Raw genomic sequence first — 18,937 nt, 5'->3', positions numbered from 1 at the left:
TCCATACAAACCCATAAGCACATCCACCAACACCTTTGAGTCAGTAAAAATGGGTATGGACTTTTAGGTAAGGTATTTATTAATTATAATATTAAAATTATCATTTTTTTAAGGAGTAAATGACTTTAATTTTGATTTTTTTTAAAGTATTTTTTCATGACTATTTTAAAATAAAAATAAAAACTCCTAATCAAAATCCCTAATCTCCAATTTTAACACAAATTAAAATTCCTAATTTTAGTACAAATCACAACAAATCAAAATCTCTAATTTTAATATAAATCACCGCTCATCAAATCCCTAATTTTAGTATAAATTAAATCTATAATTTTAGTACAAATCACAACAAATCAAAATCCCAAATTTCATATAACTCACCACAAATTAAGATTCCTAATTTTATTGTTAATTTTAAATCCCTAACAAATAAAAAACCCTATTTTTAATATAAACCACCACAAATCAATATTCTTAATTTTAGCATATCAAAATCTCTAATTTTAACATAAATAATCACAAATAAATCTTTTTCTAAATTTAACAAATCAAAACATATCATTTTAACCAGAAATAACCATAAATCAATACATTTTTTTTTCATTCATGAGTAAAAGATTAGAGAGAGAGAGAGAGAGAGAGAGAGAGAGAGAGAGAGAGATTACTTATAAACAATGGAGAGAAAAGGCTGGGAGTTGTAGTGTGGTTCCCTGTGTGGTGTGGTCTCGATTCGCCGTGAGTCGAAGAGTCGAAAGGAAGACTACAACAATAGCACAAAACAAAAGTGTTGTGATATGAATAAAAGAATGAGAGACAGGATGTATGTATATACAGAGTTAGAGATTGAGTAGAGGACAGGGCCCACCACAGGTGTTTAGTAAGAGCAAGGATTTTCTAAAATATTTTTTTCTTCAAATTTTCTATGATACCACTTGTAAACATAAATTTCAGAACATAAACCTTACACTTTGGATCATTTACCATGTTTATTATCAGAAATCAAGACAAAATGACATACCTGAATCCATTGACGAATGGTTAAACGGAAGGCGTCTGATTGTCAATAAAACCTTAATATTGACTTTGTTAGAGCCTTCTAATCCTTTCCCTTTGGTGCCTTATGTTTCTTCTTGAGAGGATTTAGAGAAAAAAATAAGAATACTGTTTTGTTTTTCTAAATCTTCTCAAGGAGAAACATAAGGCACCAAAGGGAAAGGATTAGAAGGCTCTAACAAAGTCAATATTAAGGTTTTATTGACAATCAGACGCTTCCGTTTAACCATTCATCAATGGATTCAAGTATGTCATTTTGTCTTGATAGTGCATTGTGTGGTTGAGATTTAATGACAAGTATATCAATTTTTCAACATTAAATCACAACCACACAGTACACCACTTTAAGAAACTTTAAGAAAAAAACACTCTAGAAGATCCTTGGTGGTTTAATAAACACTTTTCTTTTTGTATTTTTTTTTTTAAAGATTGGGCCAAATCTATTTTGTGTTAAAAAAAAAAAAAAAAAAAAAAAATTGAAAGTTAAGACAGGTACGTGACCCCTGTGGTCCCTTCTTAAGTCCACTTGCAATCCCTGATCGAGCCTAACGTAAGGCATCTAAGCAAGTCTCAACTTCGGCTAGAAATGGTGATGGAAGGTGTAGTCTCTTGGCATTCTGAGAGCAATCTGTTCTTGAGTTTGATTGTAACAGACCCACGTTGCACCAACCTTGTATTAATTTTTGAACAACCCCTCATTTCAATTGTATGTTTTTTGCTTAATTTCCAATAGGGCTGCTGAATTCATCATATATAAGCTAAAAGAGATAGGCAAGATCAACGAAGGAGATATCTCACTTGTGATGGAAGAGTTTGAAGATCAAAGTGGTGTAATTTAAAGTTTTTGATTTGTTTATTATTTAGGTATATCTTGAACACAATTTGAGAAAAAAATATAGTGTATTGAAAGTAAATTATAACTTTAAATAATTTAATAAATTGTATTTAGAAATTGAATGTATTTAATGATTTTTTAGGTGCAAATAGAATTTTTCAATGATCTACACATAAAACTCGACAAAATGAATGATTCAAGTCACTAAAACAGGTCTCGTGATGAGTCCCATGAAGCCTAATATTACTCTCCAATCTACTGTAAACTCAAGTCCAATGTAAATTGAAGACAAACTTGAACCTTTATTTTTTTAATTATTACTTTTCTTTTCTCATCTAAATAAGAGAATACAAACTATTCTTTTCTCAAACCCGACCATCCAAATGAAGTTAGTATTTTATTTTTCAACCGCAAATGAAGTTAGTATGGGCTTGACAACTTCACTACTTAGCAAACACATGTAACCAAAAGAGAGCCCATCGGAGAGAGATACAAAAAAACAAGTGAAGTTGGCTAACCATAAGATTCTAATAGGCCTCTTTTTTCATTTTTTTTTAAAAAAAGGCCCATTGGAGATAGACCTTAGTTTGCTTAGGCTTTGTTGTGGTGGACATATCGACACTGTAAATTAAAGTTCTAAAAGAAAAGAGGGGTTGAAATGCAGTCCACCTCCTCTGCTGCTCCATGGCATGTCTACTATTACCCAATCCCTAAACACTTCCACTCTCAACGTCTGCGTTTCTCCAACAAGCGAAGAACTATCCCTACGTGTTCACCTCTCAATACCCACAACTTTTTCCTCTCTCTCACTCCATCAAACACCTGCAATTGTGAGCAAGAAAGCAAAAGCAACAAGAAGAATCAAAGCAATTCATACCCAAATCACAAAAGGGAATTCTTAGAAGAGTTGTACTCTTCAAGTGATGATGATAACAGTGGATTAAACGAAACCCAGAAAGGACAGATCGAAGAAGAGAAAGCAGAGAGTGAGCTCGGCATTTCGACAAACATTTGGTGGGCAAACTTGAAAGCGGCTATGGGGCAGAGGATTAACATAGAGGGGATTGTGAGTTCTTTGGCGGTGCTCGCTAGGGATCGGCATTTGGCGCTTCCGCATGTTTCTGTTCGGGATATACGGTACATTGATTGGGCTGAGTTGAAGGGAAGAGGGTTTCGAGGTGTTGTTTTTGACAAAGACAACACTATTACTGTTCCTTACTCTTTGACATTGTGGGGACCTCTTGGGTCGTCTCTGGAACGATGCAAATCGGTGTTTGGTAATGATATTGCGGTGTTCAGCAATTCTGCTGGTAATTCTGATCATAACCCATTTGCAATTTGTGTTTTTTTCTCTGTTGTTGAGGTTGGTTTTTGATTTAGCTTTCCTGATTTCTTGAATTAGGACTATATGAGTTGCTGATAATTCTGATGATAACCCATTTGTTATTTGTGATGTTTTTCTTGTTCTTTAGGTTGGTTTTTATCTTTTGTCTCTGTAATAACTAGCTTTGCTGATTTCATGAATTAGGACTATATGAGTTTGACCATGATGGGAGGAAAGCTAGAGCTCTTGAGGGTGCTATAGGCATTAAAGTAATAAGGCATAGTAAGTGTTTGCTTCTCAATTTAGGCTTTACTTATGATAGAAAAGACTCTGTTACCTGCATATATTGTCTATTTGATTTGGTTCAAATTGGTTTTTTGTGGATGAATTGGATCAATTGGATTAATATGTAAGCTTAATATCTGTGTTTAAACCGTGTATACCATCAATTTTGGTGGAGTTTTTATCTTTATTTTTTTAATTCTGGATTGATTCTCTATATTGTATGTTGAACTCTAGGGGTAAAGAAGCCAGCAGGAACAGCTGAAGAAATCGAAAAACACTTTGGTTGTGAATCATCACGACTTATCATGGTAGAATAATACTTGTAGAAATGCTCAAATATTTCGTTAGGTTTCTGATTTTTCGTCATGCTAACAATAATTGTGTCTCTGGTAGGTTGGTGACAGGCCCTTCACAGATATTGTTTATGGGAATCGAAATGGTTTTTTGACTATTTTGACTGAACCATTGAGTCTTGCTGAGGAGCCTTTCATCGTTAAGCAGGTTTGTCTTGCCTTTTGAGTGTTTGTTTTTTTTACTAGAGAATAAGATAGTCTTCTCTGATATGAGCAATCTAATTATGAATGAACTCAAGCTTAACAGCTATAAAGTGGTCTTCTTTGAAGGCATATATATATATATATATATATATAATTTTTTGCTAGAGAATAAAGTAGTTCTGTGATTGGTCAGGATAGGGTCTCTGTTTTTCATTACAGTTTGCAGATGATGCCATTCTTTTTAATCTTCTAGCAAGAATAGTAAAGTGGTTAATGTGCTTTATGTTCTTAGAATATTTAAACTGGCTTCGGGGCTTAAAGAGAACTGGAATAAGAGCTTGTTAATTGGTATTAATATTCCACAAGATAAGCTGCACAGGGTGGCTGGCTGTCTTAGGTGTCCTATTGAGTCTTTTCCGATCAAAATTTTAGGGCTTCCATTGGGGTTGATTGAGAGAATTGGCAAGTGGTTGAAGGGTTAGAAAAGGGCATTGATATCCAAGAGGAAGGCTTATTTTAGGACAATTTATTTTGTCTAGTGTGCTGATTTACTATCTCTTGTTTTGTTTAGGATTGCAGTAGGTGTGGCAAACAAGATTGAATAGATGTTGAGGTCTGTTTTTGTGGGAGGGTAGTGGTGATTTGATTAGTTGGGAGGTGGTTTCGCTACCAAATAGTAAAAGGGATCTTGGGAGAGGGAATATTGTTGCTAAGAACATTACTTTGCTTGGAAAGTAGTTATGGAGATTTCCTATGGAGTGTGAATCTTTATGGGATAGGGATATTGTTGCCCCACTGATTTCAATTGTGATCCTGTAATTTTTTCCTTTTGTCCTTCCCTTGAGATTCCAAATGCTGAAAATTATCATCCTGATGATTGATTTAAAATATTTCCTCCTTGACCATCAAGCCTCTTTAGTGTCACCTTAATACTTAGTTTGGTTAGAAAAGGGCTATTACAAGGCATTAAATTTACTAGAAACTTAAAGAAGCTGTTTGTTGGATGGAAATCTCGTAATCGTAAATCTTTTCTTTGTTCTTGTTCTTGTTGTTCTTTTTCTTTTACTCATGTATTTTAGTGAAGTAAATCGCTTTCTTCCTGGTAGATTGGTATTAATGGTGCTTGAGTGTATCCTAATTTGAAACCAATACGCATGCTCATTATGTGGCCTGTATGGGCATAATTGCAACATACACCTCGTAATCTAAAGTCTTAAATCATGCAAGACAAAAAAAAAAAAAAAAGAATAAAAAGTACAAGGTAGACGAGATTTCCTCATAGTACTTGGTGCAGAATGATTTCCCATCTTGTTCTCTCTGGTGTAGATGGATCAATAAAGTTATGACCAAGTAAGCCTACAGGTGTTTCACTGCATGAAGACACTTTTGTGTGATTAGAATTTATACCATAATGCTCACTAAAAGGTTATTAAACTGTCTACTTATATTTTTGCCATGTTCTTGCAAGTTGGTGTGCAAAAATAATTCAACTCTTAACTAAGACATAAGTTGATGGGGTTAGTGAGCTTAGTGACATACTCTTACTGTTATGGACCAGATAGAAATTCCTTGCATAAGCAACATCATGACGTAATGAAGCATGGACACGCCAATTTCGATGCCGTGGCGGTGTCGGACACGGGGACACGTTTGGCATGTCCCTTTGTAAAAATTTATGTATTATTGATTGATATAATGTTATTGGTAACTGTCTATTACAAATGGTTCCTTATATAGATGTAGGTGTAGTGGATGGTGGTAGTGGTGTAGTGGGTTAGGTTTAGTGGAGTAGGTGAGGTGGTAGTGGTGTAGTGGGTTAGGTTTAGTGGAGTAGGTGCGGTGGTAGTGGTGGTAGGTGATGGTAAATTCTAACAGCCCCCCGCAAACTCAAGGAGGATAGAAACTAACCAACTTGAGTTTGGAGAGAGTAACAAAACAAGAAAATACATAAAAATAAAAAAGGATAGGAGACACTGTATGGTCGTGTCAGACCATTGGTGAAGACACTGAATGGTGGTGTCATAACGTTGTAGAGGACACTGTATGGGGGTGTCATAACGTTGTAGAGGACACTGGATGGCGGTGTCAGACTGATGTAGAAGACAGTTTATGGGGTCATGTCGGACCGTTGTAGAAGACAGTTTATGGGGTCATGTCGGACCGTTGTAGAAGACAGTTTTATGGGGTCATGTCGGACCGTTGTAGAAGACAGTTTATGGGGTCATGTCGGACCGTTATAGAAGACAGTTTATGGGGTCATGTCGGACCGTTGTAGCAGACAATGTTGTGACAGTTGTTGTGACAGTTTACGGAGTCTTGCTGGATCCTTGTAAAAACTAACCGGAATCAATGTCGGGACAGTTTACAAAGTCTTGTTGGACCCATGAAGGAGCTAACCGGAATCAATGTCGGGACAGTTTACAGAGTCTTGTCGGACCCTTGTAGAAACTAACCGGAATCAATGTCGGGACAGTTTACAGAGTCTTGTCGGACCCTTGTAGAAACTAACCGGAATCTATGTCGGGACAGTTTACAGAGTCTTGTCGGACCCAAAAAGGAGCTAACCGGAATCAATGTCGGGACAGTTTACAGAGTCTTGTCGGACCCTTTAAAAAGTCGCACCCTCAAAAGGTGCGCCCAATTTTTCAAAAGGCGTGCCATCAAAAGGCGTGCCCAATCCATAAAAAGGCGTGCCATCAAAAGGTGTGCCGGACATGATGGCGAGGCACGTGAGTGCCTTGGCTGGTGCGCCCATTTGTCGTCTGGCGTCAAGTGGCGTGCGATGCGCGTGGCTGCCTCGGCTATTTAACCAAGACGGAGGCTGAGGCTGAGGCAGAAGCTGAGACAGAAAAACTGAGAGAAACCTCTGAAAAATTCTTCCTTTGCTGAGAGAGAAACTCTGTAATACGCTGTAACACTCTGTTGCCCAGAAAATGGCTTCGTCTTCCCGTGGGCTGCTCACTCTCTTTTCCCGACCTCAATGAGTCAACAAGAGAGAGAACTGGTGCGGTGGCCAGTGAACCTCAACCAAATACCTCTGTGTTTGCTCCATTGAACTTTCCGATGCGGTCGGTGGAGCAAAAAATGGCGGTGCAGTCGGATGTGGAGGCCAATCAGTATACCTTGAAGTCATGTGTGGAAACCATGACTGCGGTTACAAATTTGTCGAACCGGCTGCAGAGTAGGACAAATGAGGTGCAGCAGTTAAACGCCCAACTGGCTCTGCTCCAACGCATGTATAAGGATGCGCGAGCAGAGATAAGTGTGCTAAAGGCGGAAAACAAGGAGCTGAAGCGGAAGGCCAGTTTTATGTTCCGATTTGGAGGGCCGCCATATGCTGCAGTGGGGGAGCAGGGAGTAGTGATCATGCCCAGTGGAGTGGGAAACACGGAGGCAACACCGGCAAGGGCCGTCCAGGACGGAAGCAAGAAGAAGAGACCGGCGGCAGAATAGAGAAGAAAAATCCCACCTGTAAATGTGGGTGTTTGTTTGTATTTTATTTTATTTTATTTTATTTTATTTATTTATTTTTTTTTTGTTTTGTGGTTGTTTTTTGTGTTTTTGTATGTGGAAACATGGTGATCGGGTTGAGACCCGACATGAATAAAATGAGTTGGTGTGCAAATTTGTAAATTGTTTGCAATGGTGTTTTTTTTTTTTTTTTTAATAAGAATAATAATAATAATAATAATAAAAAGAAATTTGATTAAAAAGAAATAAAGAAGTGGGGATGGGTTCAAAAGTGGACACTATCAGTGGGAAACATGAGTGGATGGGTTATTTAATATAATAATAATAATAATAATAATAATAATAAAATAAAAAGGTAGACCACTGAGAGAGAATGAGTGGAGTATGGTAAGGCTGGGTGTAAAGTGAGAGAAGAAGCTCCAGACAACTCCTGCTTAAAGGTGAAAAGAGGGGGTAATGGGAGCACTGGGTTCTCGAAGCTCATCAAAGAATGGATGTGCGCATGCCTCTAGTGCAGTACAGCGAAGACTTGAGGAATATTGCAGTAGCCGTGAGGCAAGATCAATTGCTTCAGGAGGCATCCGGTGGTGGAAAACCTTGTGCCAAGGATGCGCCTTTATTTGTGGAAACCTAAAATCAGTATAATTCGGATTCATACAACGAACTTCTTCCCGAGTTGGTGTACCAAGAACCTTGATAATCTCCACAAGCTGGTCCACTGCACTTTCTCCAGGGAACAATGGCTGGCCTAAAAGAAGCTCAGCAAGAACACAACCAGCTGACCAAATATCAATTGAGGTTGTATATTCTGTGGCACCAAATACCAGTGACTTCATCATTTGCATCAACAACTGGGGCAGAGATCTCCTTATCGTCAGCCATGAATCATCCGGCGAACGATGATGGAGGAGGAGAAGGAGATGCAAAGTGATCAAGGTATGTGTAGAAAATTCAAGCGGAATAGGTTGAGGTCCTGCGGGCGGCTAAGGTGAGGTTGCCGCCCGCCGGGGAAGCGAAAATATTAGGCTCTAAACCTGCTCTGATACCATGTAAAAATTTATGTATTATTGATTGATATAATGTTATTGGTAACTGTCTATTACAAATGGTTCCTTATATAGATGTAGGTGTAGTGGATGGTGGTAGTGGTGTAGTGGGTTAGGTTTAGTGGAGTAGGTGAGGTGGTAGTGGTGTAGTGGGTTAGGTTTAGTGGAGTAGGTGAGGTGGTAGTGGTGGTAGGTGATGGTAAATTCTAACACCCTTTAATTTAATTTATTGTTTGCAGGGGACATGACGGAGACACGGAGGGGACACGCGTGTTCAAATCTGGACACGGAATTTGGACACGGCAGCGAGAAGAGTACACGAAAGAGAAGAAGAGTAAAGGAGAACAAAGGAAAGAGAAGAGTAAAGGAGAACAAACCTGGTCAGCGACAACATCAACGACCTCCCTTCGACTTCGCCGACTTCTTCTCGATTTCGACGACCTCCCATCGACTTCGTCTTCTCAACTTCGACGACTTGACCTCCCTTCAACTTTGATTGCTCTCTCTCTCTCTCTCTCTCGCGAGCTCGCGATCTCTCTCTCGGCTTTTCTCTGTCTTATCTAGCCTCTGTTTGGTTCTTATCTTAATATATGTATAAGTATAAATTAATTTTATCTATATATTATATAATATATATTTATACATATTAATAAAAAAAACACAAATATATGTATGTAAAAATAAAAAAAATTAACAAGAACATACTATTTAAAAAATATAATAAATAAATAAAATAATTAACATGTATTAAAATAAAAATAAAAATATTTATAAAAATAAAAAATAAAATTGCCGTGTCCCCATTTTTTGGAAATTGCCATGTCTCGTGTCTGTGTCCGTGTCCGTGCTTCATAGCGTAAGGGTCAATCAACTTGCAAGATAAATTTAGATGTTAATACTGGAAATGTGCATGCAATATTAGATGTTTACACTTGTTTTGTGCTTTCACACTGGCCATGACCATTTTATTGGTTATAAAAAAAATAAAACAGCACTCAATTAGTATCCATTAATGGGTGTTTGGGAGGGATTAGATTGGGTACATACCTAACCATTCGCATAAATGCACAAAGTGGACTTGAACCCATGACCATGTTATTGGTATCAACTAAAGGCAAGTGCATTTTATTGAAAATAAATCCAGAAGGCTTTAGTTAACTAGGACTTTGGCAAGTGCATTTTTTTTATTGGTCATGTCTACCTGAATATAACTTTATTAAAATCTCCTGTAGCTTCTTGAATTTAGCCATACAATCAGATACTCAAATATGTGTAAGATTTTTCTTTGAAGAAAAAATGTGAACATATTGAGATATTCTAATCTTGGGACTAACACATGGTCTTTGACATCACTGATATATTAGTATCAGTTGATATATGCATTTGTTTTAAAGAAATCTTTGAATTAACTTTCTGCATCGGTATTTAATATATATATATATATATATGCAACTTCAACATTTTATGATTCTGCTCTAGTGTCAGGCAAATAAAAAAAATATCATGCAACTTACGCTATGTGCATTTTTCTTATACAAGCAATAAAGTCCATTCTGTTTAAAATAATAATTAAAAAGTATATGTACACATGTTTTAACCCCTGAAAATGTAGTATCATTTTGTTGGGATGTTTAATAAGTAAATCTGGCTTTTAACTGTATTTTGAATGAGTCTGTTCTGTTTTGTTGCAAAGAATGTGTATTAGGCTTCATGAAGTGGCACCATCCAATATTTCTCAACACATTGGCAAGGTGGGAGGTTGTTGTTTCATACGACATCAAGCACCCATCAATTATTTTAATTGTTAATTTCATAAAATTTATTGTAGTATTTACTTTGTAGATGTTGAAAAAGAAAGCCTCGGGGCTAATCCATTATTTGCCAAAACATTTTGCTTTTGCTTTGTTGCACGTAGTTCTTTAGGTTGCTTTTTTCTTCTTAAAAAACCTGATTGTTTGGAATTGAAATGTTTGCAGGTAAGGAAATTAGAAGTCTTTCTCGTGAACCGATGGTCTAAGAGAGGGTTGAAGCCAATGGAACATAGGCTTCTCCCAGATGCTCTGCACTGTGTGAAAGATCCGCCACTTTTGTAAGAAATGTTTTGAATAGTTACTAAAATCTTTTATTTTTTGTAGCTATCAAGAATCCTTTTTTCTGAACATTATTTTATCTATGGGAATCTATTTATTTATTTATTTTATGAAGTGGCTAATTTCAGTATCTTGAACCCACCACAACCACAAGGCTTGGGATACATAGCCATGACTAAGGTGTAAATAATTTGCTGCTGCTGTGTAATATAACAGTTTTCCAGACAGTAATACTACAAATCCAGACTTAACTACCCAGAAGTAGTTCAGATTTATTCTACACACGAATCTCACACTACAAATTTAGTTTTTACCACACAACCATCCACTCAGAAAATTTTGGATGTCCCAGACTTTTCCTTTTTCATATTAGAAGTTGATTGTTGCCTTGGTTTTTTTTTTTTTTTTTTTTTTTGGACAAACCAAAGTGGAGAGAGAGACTTGGAAGTCACATTTTGGATAGAAATATGCTTGTTTCTCTACAACTTATAAATTCTTAAAAATCTCTTTGACTTTTCATCTGAATTAATAAAAAAATATATATTAAAAACCCATATTTCTTGAATTCCAAATTGATTTTCTTTTACTTGGCAGAATTTTTTGAATCCAAAATTTGATCAATTCAAATTTGCTCAACCAGTCCGAACCCTAGATTTTGCAAATTTTCGCATAAACCATGATTGCATGGTCAGTTTATTGAGATGTATAATCACAATCTAACCAGTTGTAGAACTCTTTGGAATGGATTTACCTCTTTCTCACAAGATAGTAGAAACTCCTTGGAGTTGGAGTCATCCTTGAAAAAAGGAGTGTAGAGAGAGAGAGAGAGAGAGGGGAACAATTGCTCAGTTGTTTTTCATTCCATTACTTTAGCAATTTTAGTTTCAACAATGTTTGGTAATCCGAATTTTTATGGCTCGAATGTCTTAAAACGACGTTGTCGACGTCGTTCTGATATATTTTGAACCATTTGAGCCACACAAATTCGAATCACCAAACATTTTTCTTTTAGTTTATAATCTTTCATTTCAAGTTGCTTTGTTATTGCCATTTCAGCAACGGCAAAGTTTAGCTTTTTAACATTTTGCATTTGTGATTTGCTGTTTACTTTTCTCTTTCATGTAACACGTTTAAAAAAAAAATAGTGAAATTAAATTCTTATCATCTATGCAAAAAATGAGTTAGTGGCTCATTTCCGTCTCCCCTTTAAAATTTTAATTCTTGGAACATTGATTCAGCGCATTCTATTTTTATCCGCCAAGCATTAACTTCTCTGGTAAAAAGTCACTATCACAATATTTGGACAAAAACTATCATATATATTTGCATGCTTAAAATCAAAAGTAATTTCTACATCATGCCTTGTAGTTTTATGTGCTCTTATAACAACTTGGGGGAAATGTTTATGGGCATTCCCTGGGAAGGAAATGGAAGGGGATCCATAGTGATTGGCTCTTCCGGATATTGTAACGACCAATTATAACATGTTACAACAAAATGAACAAATATTAGCATATTTAACTTAGCCAGTTGGTACCCTGCGCACACTCTAGGTCCTCCCCCGAATGGTACAAATACATATGGTTGAATCGCTTCCTCAAACCGACTCGGATCAAATTCCATAGGGTCTCTGAAATACTCCCCATTGTAATGTGTTCCATATGTAGTCCACAGTACCTGCATGTACATAATTATCAGATGTAGATGATCACATCACAGCAGTGATAATAATTAATACATTTTTCTGTGATCCCAATGTTTTTTTTTTTTTTTTTATATTCCGTTTATTGTTGTTAAATCAGTATTAATTTAGTCAACAAGTACCTGCTTGATCAGCTTGTGTATTGAGTACTGGAAGTACGGTAAAATGATTCACAAACGGAAAATATATACATAATTTCATCTTAGAATTATGCAATGGTGACATTTTAATAAAAGAAACATGTATATAAGTCACGATAATGACTTTTTTTTTTTTTGTAAAATGATAAGACTCGTGCTGCCACGTTATTTTGGACAAAAATTCTTCTAATATTCCTTGCACGATTGCAACACAAGCTACATTACACAGACTCTTTGGAATTTCGGAGGTACCTGTGTCAACACGACACGGGTGCAGGATACAGCTCTTTTTTTTTTTTTTTTTGGGTGAATAGGATACAGCTCTTTATATATGAATATGGTAGAAGAAACGAAATAGGAAAGAACCTAGTCAACTGTCGACTTCAATCTGTCAACTTCAATCTCATCTTCTTCGCTCGACGTCAACTCAACATCTTCGATCTATCGACTTTGATCTTAATTGTCTTATCTCTTATCTCTTCTCTTGTCTCTTGATCTCCCTTTTTCTTCTCCTCTCTCGATTTCTCTTGTTGTCGATCTGTCTCCTCTCTCTCTCTCTAATCGATAACAAAAAATCAAATATAATATAATAAAATAAATCATATATAATATAAATTATTTATATTATAAAGTAATTATATACATAAAATATTATTTTATTTATTATATATATATATATATATATAATAAATCAAAAAATATATATAATAAAATCATATATAATATAAATTATTTTATACTTAAAATAATTTTTATATTTTATATTGCAGTGGGATGCGTAAAAAATACATAATATTTTTTTGACATCCATATTTAGCTGTATCTATGGATCCGTGTCTAATTTTTTAGTACTTTTTAGACATACTCGCATATCCTCGTTTAGAGGTTTGTCGAGTCCGACCTCAAGATATATACTAGCATCCAACACTCGTACCCGAGTCTATAAAAAGTAGAACACTAGTATGATATTTGATGGAGATTACAGTATAGAGAGAGCACCTTCCATCCTTTAGGAATGATGAATCCTTCATATTCAATGTCGACAATCGCTTTTCTGAACGATCCGAATATAGGAGGGAACAATCGCATGCTCTCCCGAGCAACTTGCCAGGTATATTTCATCTTCTTGGTGTCTTCCAGCGTCAGATTTTCGCCACCTCCTCTTTTGTTGCTCAATATGTCCATATGTTCTGGAATTAGATTCATATTGACGTTATAATATGTAACAATGATGTTTTTTCAATTTGAACAGAGTAGTAATAATTAAGTATACCTTGAAGGAGAAGAGAGAAGCAATTTGGGTGATGAGCCAACATCCTAAACGTCATGGCAATGGCGAAAGAAGTCGTGTCATGGGCTGCAAACACGAGCAACACAACATTATCGACCACCTCTTCCTCTGTAATCTCCCCTCGGATCAGGCCAACCACCAACCGAGACAATAACATTGACCCTTCTTCTTCTTCTTCTCCTTCTTCTTCTTCTTCTTCTTCCTCTCCTCTTCGGGAACTTTCTTCCATCTCCTTCCTCTTCTGTTGTACTATATCAACTAACACGTTTTCTATCTCCTTCCTTGCTTTTTTTGCCCTCGAAAACTTGGACCCGGGAAAGCTAAAAGGCAGAGCAAAAACCCCCTCCAGCACTCTCTCAAACATTCCCACCATCTCTGCCTCCACTTTCATCCCTAACAAGCACTCGAACACAATCTTAAACGTCAAGATTTTTGTGGTTCGATACAGACTAATGTTGTTTTGGTTGTTCCAATATTTATCTAAATGCGACGTCACCGAGTCGCATATTTTGGGCACCATAGCCTCTAAGCTAGCATAGCTAAGGCTTTTGGCTATTACACCGCGAAGGCAGTGATGCGCGTTGCCTTGTTTTTCCATGATGGAGTCCTTCCCCATGAGCTGAACCGACGAAGATGGCCATGAGCTTATCACGAGCTTGAATTCATTGGATAACAAGAATCGATTGGCGTCAGCACCATTTACAACCACTGTTGGCGACCCCATCAGCCTTGTTTTGAAGATTTTTCCATATTTCGCAGTCCGGGGTTGAACAAAATCTTCAAATATTTGGTTGTTTTTTTGGGCTTTGTAAAACTCCATTGTTTCTCCAATCCATGGAAGTCCCATTTTGCCTGGTGGAACCTCGAGTTTCTTCTCCTTCTCATTGTTCTTTTTTTTCTGCATCAATGAGAGTGTCACAGAGACTATTATCAATGCAACAACTAGAGAGAAGAGGCAATTAGGAAGAGCAAAGTTGGTGTTCAAATCCAAAGCCATTGATGGAGACCAGACTTGGACTAAGAACAAAGAGAGTTTTAGAGGTTTTGATTTTAATTTTGATATATGGATTGTTGTTTGTTTGATTTATATAGCCATGCAATAACAGTCAAAACTCATTTGATCACCCACAATAAAAGTCAACCAATTTGGTAGTATTATATAACTATGCCGCCCCATGGTATTATTTTAGTAAAATGGGTTCTCTGCGGTTCATGTAAGGACAAGAGGGAATAGTCCAAGCTCTCACATTGTGCTATTTTTGCATTTTCGTAAATCAAATATTTAAATTGTGTCTATCTATTAACCCACTAATTGTTTTTTTCTTGGATCTAATATTAGGTTGCGAATAGGTGAACAAAATATGAATTATTAATTTATAAAAAGTGCTGACATAATAAACATTTATTGTTCAAACTAGATCCAAATCTGAATTGAAGTTAGTTATGGACACGAGATCCTCTATCTTTTTATTTTCAATACAATTTAAATCATACGATCGCATTTTAAAATGGAGGAGGAGGCTCTTCAATTCAAATTTTGGACGGGAGGACGCTATTTGGGCCTATGAGGCCCGCCACGTTTCCGTATTAATGATCCGAACTGTTTATTTTATTGAGCATTTTATATATTTCATCTAAACAAAAAATTATGTCGATCCAATAATTATAACTTATTCAATTTATCGCGTTGTTAACCAAAAAAATATATTACTTATTTTTAAAAAACACAAAATTTTGAGATTCTCGTCACAAAATTAACTTATTTTGAGATTCTCATCACACTAGGCTTATTTGGTATAATTTCTTATAAATTAAAACTCAATAATCAAAAATAGAAGCCAAAAACACGTTTTCTCCCAACCTCCAGATAATGAGCTTATTTAAATTACTTCTCCCAAAATAAAATTACAAAATACCTATAAATTCATATAAATTTCACCAAGCACACAATTTTGTGCTATAAATATGATATTCTCATCACCAAGTTGATTTGAAGGAAAATATTTCTGAAGGGTTCCGTAGACAGGACAATCATATTCAATGCATGTGCCCAACATGCTTAATATTACGCTCAACAACCCTTAAAAACTACACATCATCATCATAATATATCTGAAAGATTAATATGAAGGGTTGTAAATTGGTAACAATAGGTAATACTTGCTCTCAACCATCCATTAGTCAATGGGTGATGAATTGTTAATTACCAGAGTATCCCTAGATATCTGGTACTTGTAATACTCTAATGGAGATTTTATATGTCTTCAAGTTGAAGTCAAGTGCATAAGTTGGAATCTTCTCCTCCACCGCCCATGATTGATCAATACATTAATGAAGGAATGACCCACAGACCAACTCTTACAGCATAACTATTTGTGTGAGTTATAAGCTTATTAATTATATAAACATATGAATTTCGTTGAAAAATGTTTTAAGAACACTTAAGCTTTTGTTCCCTAATGTTTATATTTATATAAAATTAAAAATTATAAACAAAAACTCATTTGATTGTCTACTTTTGTTTCTTTTCTTCTTCTCTCACATCATTCGGCCACCACTCACTGTTCATTTACCACTATTAGCCACCACATCTGGCCACTATCGTTAATGATCTTTGACCACTACCTCCCACAACTGGTAGCTATCTTTGACAAACTACCTTCAACTACCGTTCCAGTTGAAAATCACATTCCGCAACCACTTCCGTCGATGTCCACTTTTAACGACCACCTTTCGCCAACTATATCTCTCACTTGTTTTCAAAATAAGTTTTTAAAACATGTGTATACCAAATATGTTTTTATTTTGGATTATTTACACAAAAGCCTCTTAAATTATTGAGAAGTATTACTTTGTCTCTAAAACTAATTGAGAAGTGTCACTTTGGCCCATTCCGTTCGGAAGTTCAATTTGTATGATTTTATAGTTTAGAGGGTCAAAGTGATACTTCTCAATAGTTTAGGGAGTCAATTTGTACGTTTTTATAGTTTATGAGGTAAAGTGATACTTCTTAATAGTTTAAAGAGTTCATTTGTATACTTTTATAGTTTGAGAGGTCAAAGTGACATTTCTCAATAATTAAGGAGTCTCTTTGTAAATAATCCTTTTATTTTTATTTTTGGTAAAAATAAAGATACAAATGTTCAATATTTTTTGTAAAAAATAAATAAATAAACTGCAAATGTTATCAAACCACACCTCAATAGCAAATTTGTAAGGATTGAATTGCCGTATTATAAATAATGTTATATTTTTTAAAACTTAATTAGCCAATGTCTTTTAGAAAACTTGTTAATGGGATGAATTGTATAGGCGAGTAATTCAATCTAAAATGGCTATACTACTTTCAATTTTTTTTTTTTATAGAATTAAAATAGGTTTTATAAAATGGGCCTCTTGCTATCATTGTGTATTGGTAATTTGCAGTCATTAATGTGGAACGAATGTCATTTACAGCAATCAAAGGCCTGGTTTGCATGTCTTGAAAAAGATAAAAAGTCAAAAAAATATTTAAAAAGTTAAAAAGTTATCACTATTATTAACAAAAAAAAAATACAAAAAAAAAATTTAAACATAAAAAAATACAACTCAACTTTTTGCTGAAGTGATGGCTGTCCGCGTGATTGGTGTGTTGTACTGGTCTAGAAATGATTGCCTCCTTCGCGGGCAAGCATTTAGACTGTACTATTCAGACCTTGGGGGCCACCACGAGCCACATTTTGATAATCTGAACCATTCAATATGTAGAAATCGTTGAGTACTATATGCGTGTAAAAAATCACGTTGATCAGATATCGCTAACTATATGATCAAATTAGTTTTGTGTAAAAAAAATAAATAAATGGTGTTATAGTTAACTGGTGAACAAAAATTAATCCGATCAATGTGATTTTGATATCCGATTAATATGATTTTTTATTGCCATATAGTACTCGACGAGTTCTACATATTGAACGGTTCAAATTATCAAAATGGGACTCGTGGTAGGCCCTACGGGCCAAACAACACAGTCCAAATGGTTGCCCGCGAAGGAGGCTATCATGTCCTTATCTCCTACACTCTGCCCAGAAAAAGGTGTACAGCCTATTACACTTATTTTTCCTATACACTTATTTATACAATTTTTTATTACATATTTTTTCGTAAAAATCATGTCCTTATCTCCCACACTCTGCCTAGAAAAAGGTGTCGTACAGCCTGTTACATTTACTTCTCCTATACACTTATTTATATAATTTTTTATTACACATTTTTGTTAGAAATGGTTTTGAAAATTCTGGAAAAATAGAATTTTTCTTAAACTTTGGTCTAATTTTTAGATGGGACCCGTGCACCAAAGTTGGCGGGTCTAAGTGGTAATGCGTTTTATGTTGCGTTGTGATTCACGTGGTATATTTGGTTGCTCAAAACCATTATCGAGTGAATGAAAAATTGAAGTCAAAATGAGCGCCATGGAAATAGAGTTTTTGGTGAAAATTCCTTAAGGTTTGATAATTGACTTGTCTCACATTGATTTGATGGGAAACTTTGAATGGATTTATAAGGCTTGAAGTTGGAACTTGGGGTAGGCCCCAAGGAGCACCCAAGTTTTGTAGAGAGTGAGGTTATGGGTAAAATAGGTTAGACCCATTGGACCCAAAAATCACCACACAAGCGAGTCGCCGTCCGTCCGGTCGGGTTGGCTTGGGTGCGTGGTGTGAGGTTAGGTTAGGCTTGTCTGACCCAATACTTATCTTTTTGGGTAAAAAACATTTGAATTTTATTTTATTTTTTTAGTAAAATAAAATTTGTCCGAAATTTTAATTTCAAATTCAAATTCAACTGTTGCACCTCTTCAGAATTTTGTACAGGTTCGGACATATTCAAATCTGTTCCACCCGAACATATTTCAAATCTGTTTAAATTTCAAACCCGAACAATTTATCTTTTGAAACAATGTCTTACCTGTTTGATTCAAACCATACCTGTTCAAGCAGGTTTTGCACTTGTTTAATTCAAAATTAACAGCCATCACTCCATCTATATAAAGGGAGTCCCTCATTTGGATATTCACTCCAATTTTTGTCCTTAAATCTGCTACTGCTCTCTGCATTTTGCTGCATCTAATTTTCTGTGAGATAGAGTATAAACACTTAGTGTGTTCGTTGTACAAAAAGTTTGTAGTGCTGCTATTTTTCGTTGATTGATTATTTTATCTTGGAAGATA

At 35.6% G+C, this 18,937-nt stretch overlaps 2 protein-coding genes across 3 annotated transcripts; one reads left to right on the top strand and one right to left on the bottom strand.

Annotated features, from left to right (window-relative positions):
* The first annotated feature begins 2,313 nt into the window (after nt 1-2,313).
* On the top strand, nt 2,314-10,703 carry LOC114286859 (haloacid dehalogenase (HAD) superfamily protein). 2 transcript variants are annotated; one of them, XM_028230088.2, is made up of 5 exons: nt 2,314-3,195; nt 3,414-3,491; nt 3,729-3,802; nt 3,888-3,995; nt 10,485-10,703. In XM_028230088.2, exons 1-5 carry the CDS (start codon nt 2,544-2,546, stop codon nt 10,599-10,601), a joined length of 1,029 nt encoding a protein of 342 aa, XP_028085889.2. In that variant the 5' UTR covers nt 2,314-2,543; the 3' UTR covers nt 10,602-10,703. The 2 variants fall into 2 exon arrangements, with proteins under 2 accessions (XP_028085889.2, XP_082739612.1); XM_082883486.1 differs by having other exon boundaries at nt 2,362-3,195; nt 8,748-10,703.
* A 1,200-nt stretch (nt 10,704-11,903) lies between these two features.
* CYP718 (cytochrome P450, family 718) lies at nt 11,904-14,784 on the bottom strand. The gene is made up of 3 exons (XM_028230084.2): nt 13,714-14,784; nt 13,440-13,630; nt 11,904-12,275 (listed from the first exon to the last, which is right to left on the bottom strand). Exons 1-3 carry the CDS (start codon nt 14,726-14,728, stop codon nt 11,979-11,981), a joined length of 1,503 nt encoding a protein of 500 aa, XP_028085885.2. The 5' UTR covers nt 14,729-14,784; the 3' UTR covers nt 11,904-11,978.
* Between the last annotated feature and the right edge of the window lie 4,153 nt (nt 14,785-18,937).

This window comes from Camellia sinensis, chromosome 8, assembly GCF_055761805.1.
Source record: "Camellia sinensis isolate YWXY chromosome 8, ASM5576180v1, whole genome shotgun sequence".
NCBI lineage: Eukaryota > Viridiplantae > Streptophyta > Magnoliopsida > Ericales > Theaceae > Camellia > Camellia sinensis.
The sequence above is the reverse complement of the archived record's forward strand: the minus strand, read 5'-3'. Positions and strand labels throughout refer to the sequence as shown.

Coding starts and splice junctions, on each gene's coding strand:
- LOC114286859 (XM_028230088.2), top strand. CDS start 2,544: ATGCAGTCCACCTCCTCTGCTGCTCCATGGCATGTCTACTATTACCCA. Junction 3,196..3,413: donor GGTGTTCAGCAATTCTGCTG/GTAATTCTGATC, acceptor TTCATGAATTAG/GACTATATGAGTTTGACCAT. Junction 3,492..3,728: donor CATTAAAGTAATAAGGCATA/GTAAGTGTTTGC, acceptor GTTGAACTCTAG/GGGTAAAGAAGCCAGCAGGA.
- CYP718 (XM_028230084.2), bottom strand. CDS start 14,728: ATGGCTTTGGATTTGAACACCAACTTTGCTCTTCCTAATTGCCTCTTC. Junction 13,631..13,713: donor CTTCTCTCTTCTCCTTCAAG/GTATACTTAATT, acceptor ATCTAATTCCAG/AACATATGGACATATTGAGC. Junction 12,276..13,439: donor TCATTCCTAAAGGATGGAAG/GTGCTCTCTCTA, acceptor ATGTACATGCAG/GTACTGTGGACTACATATGG.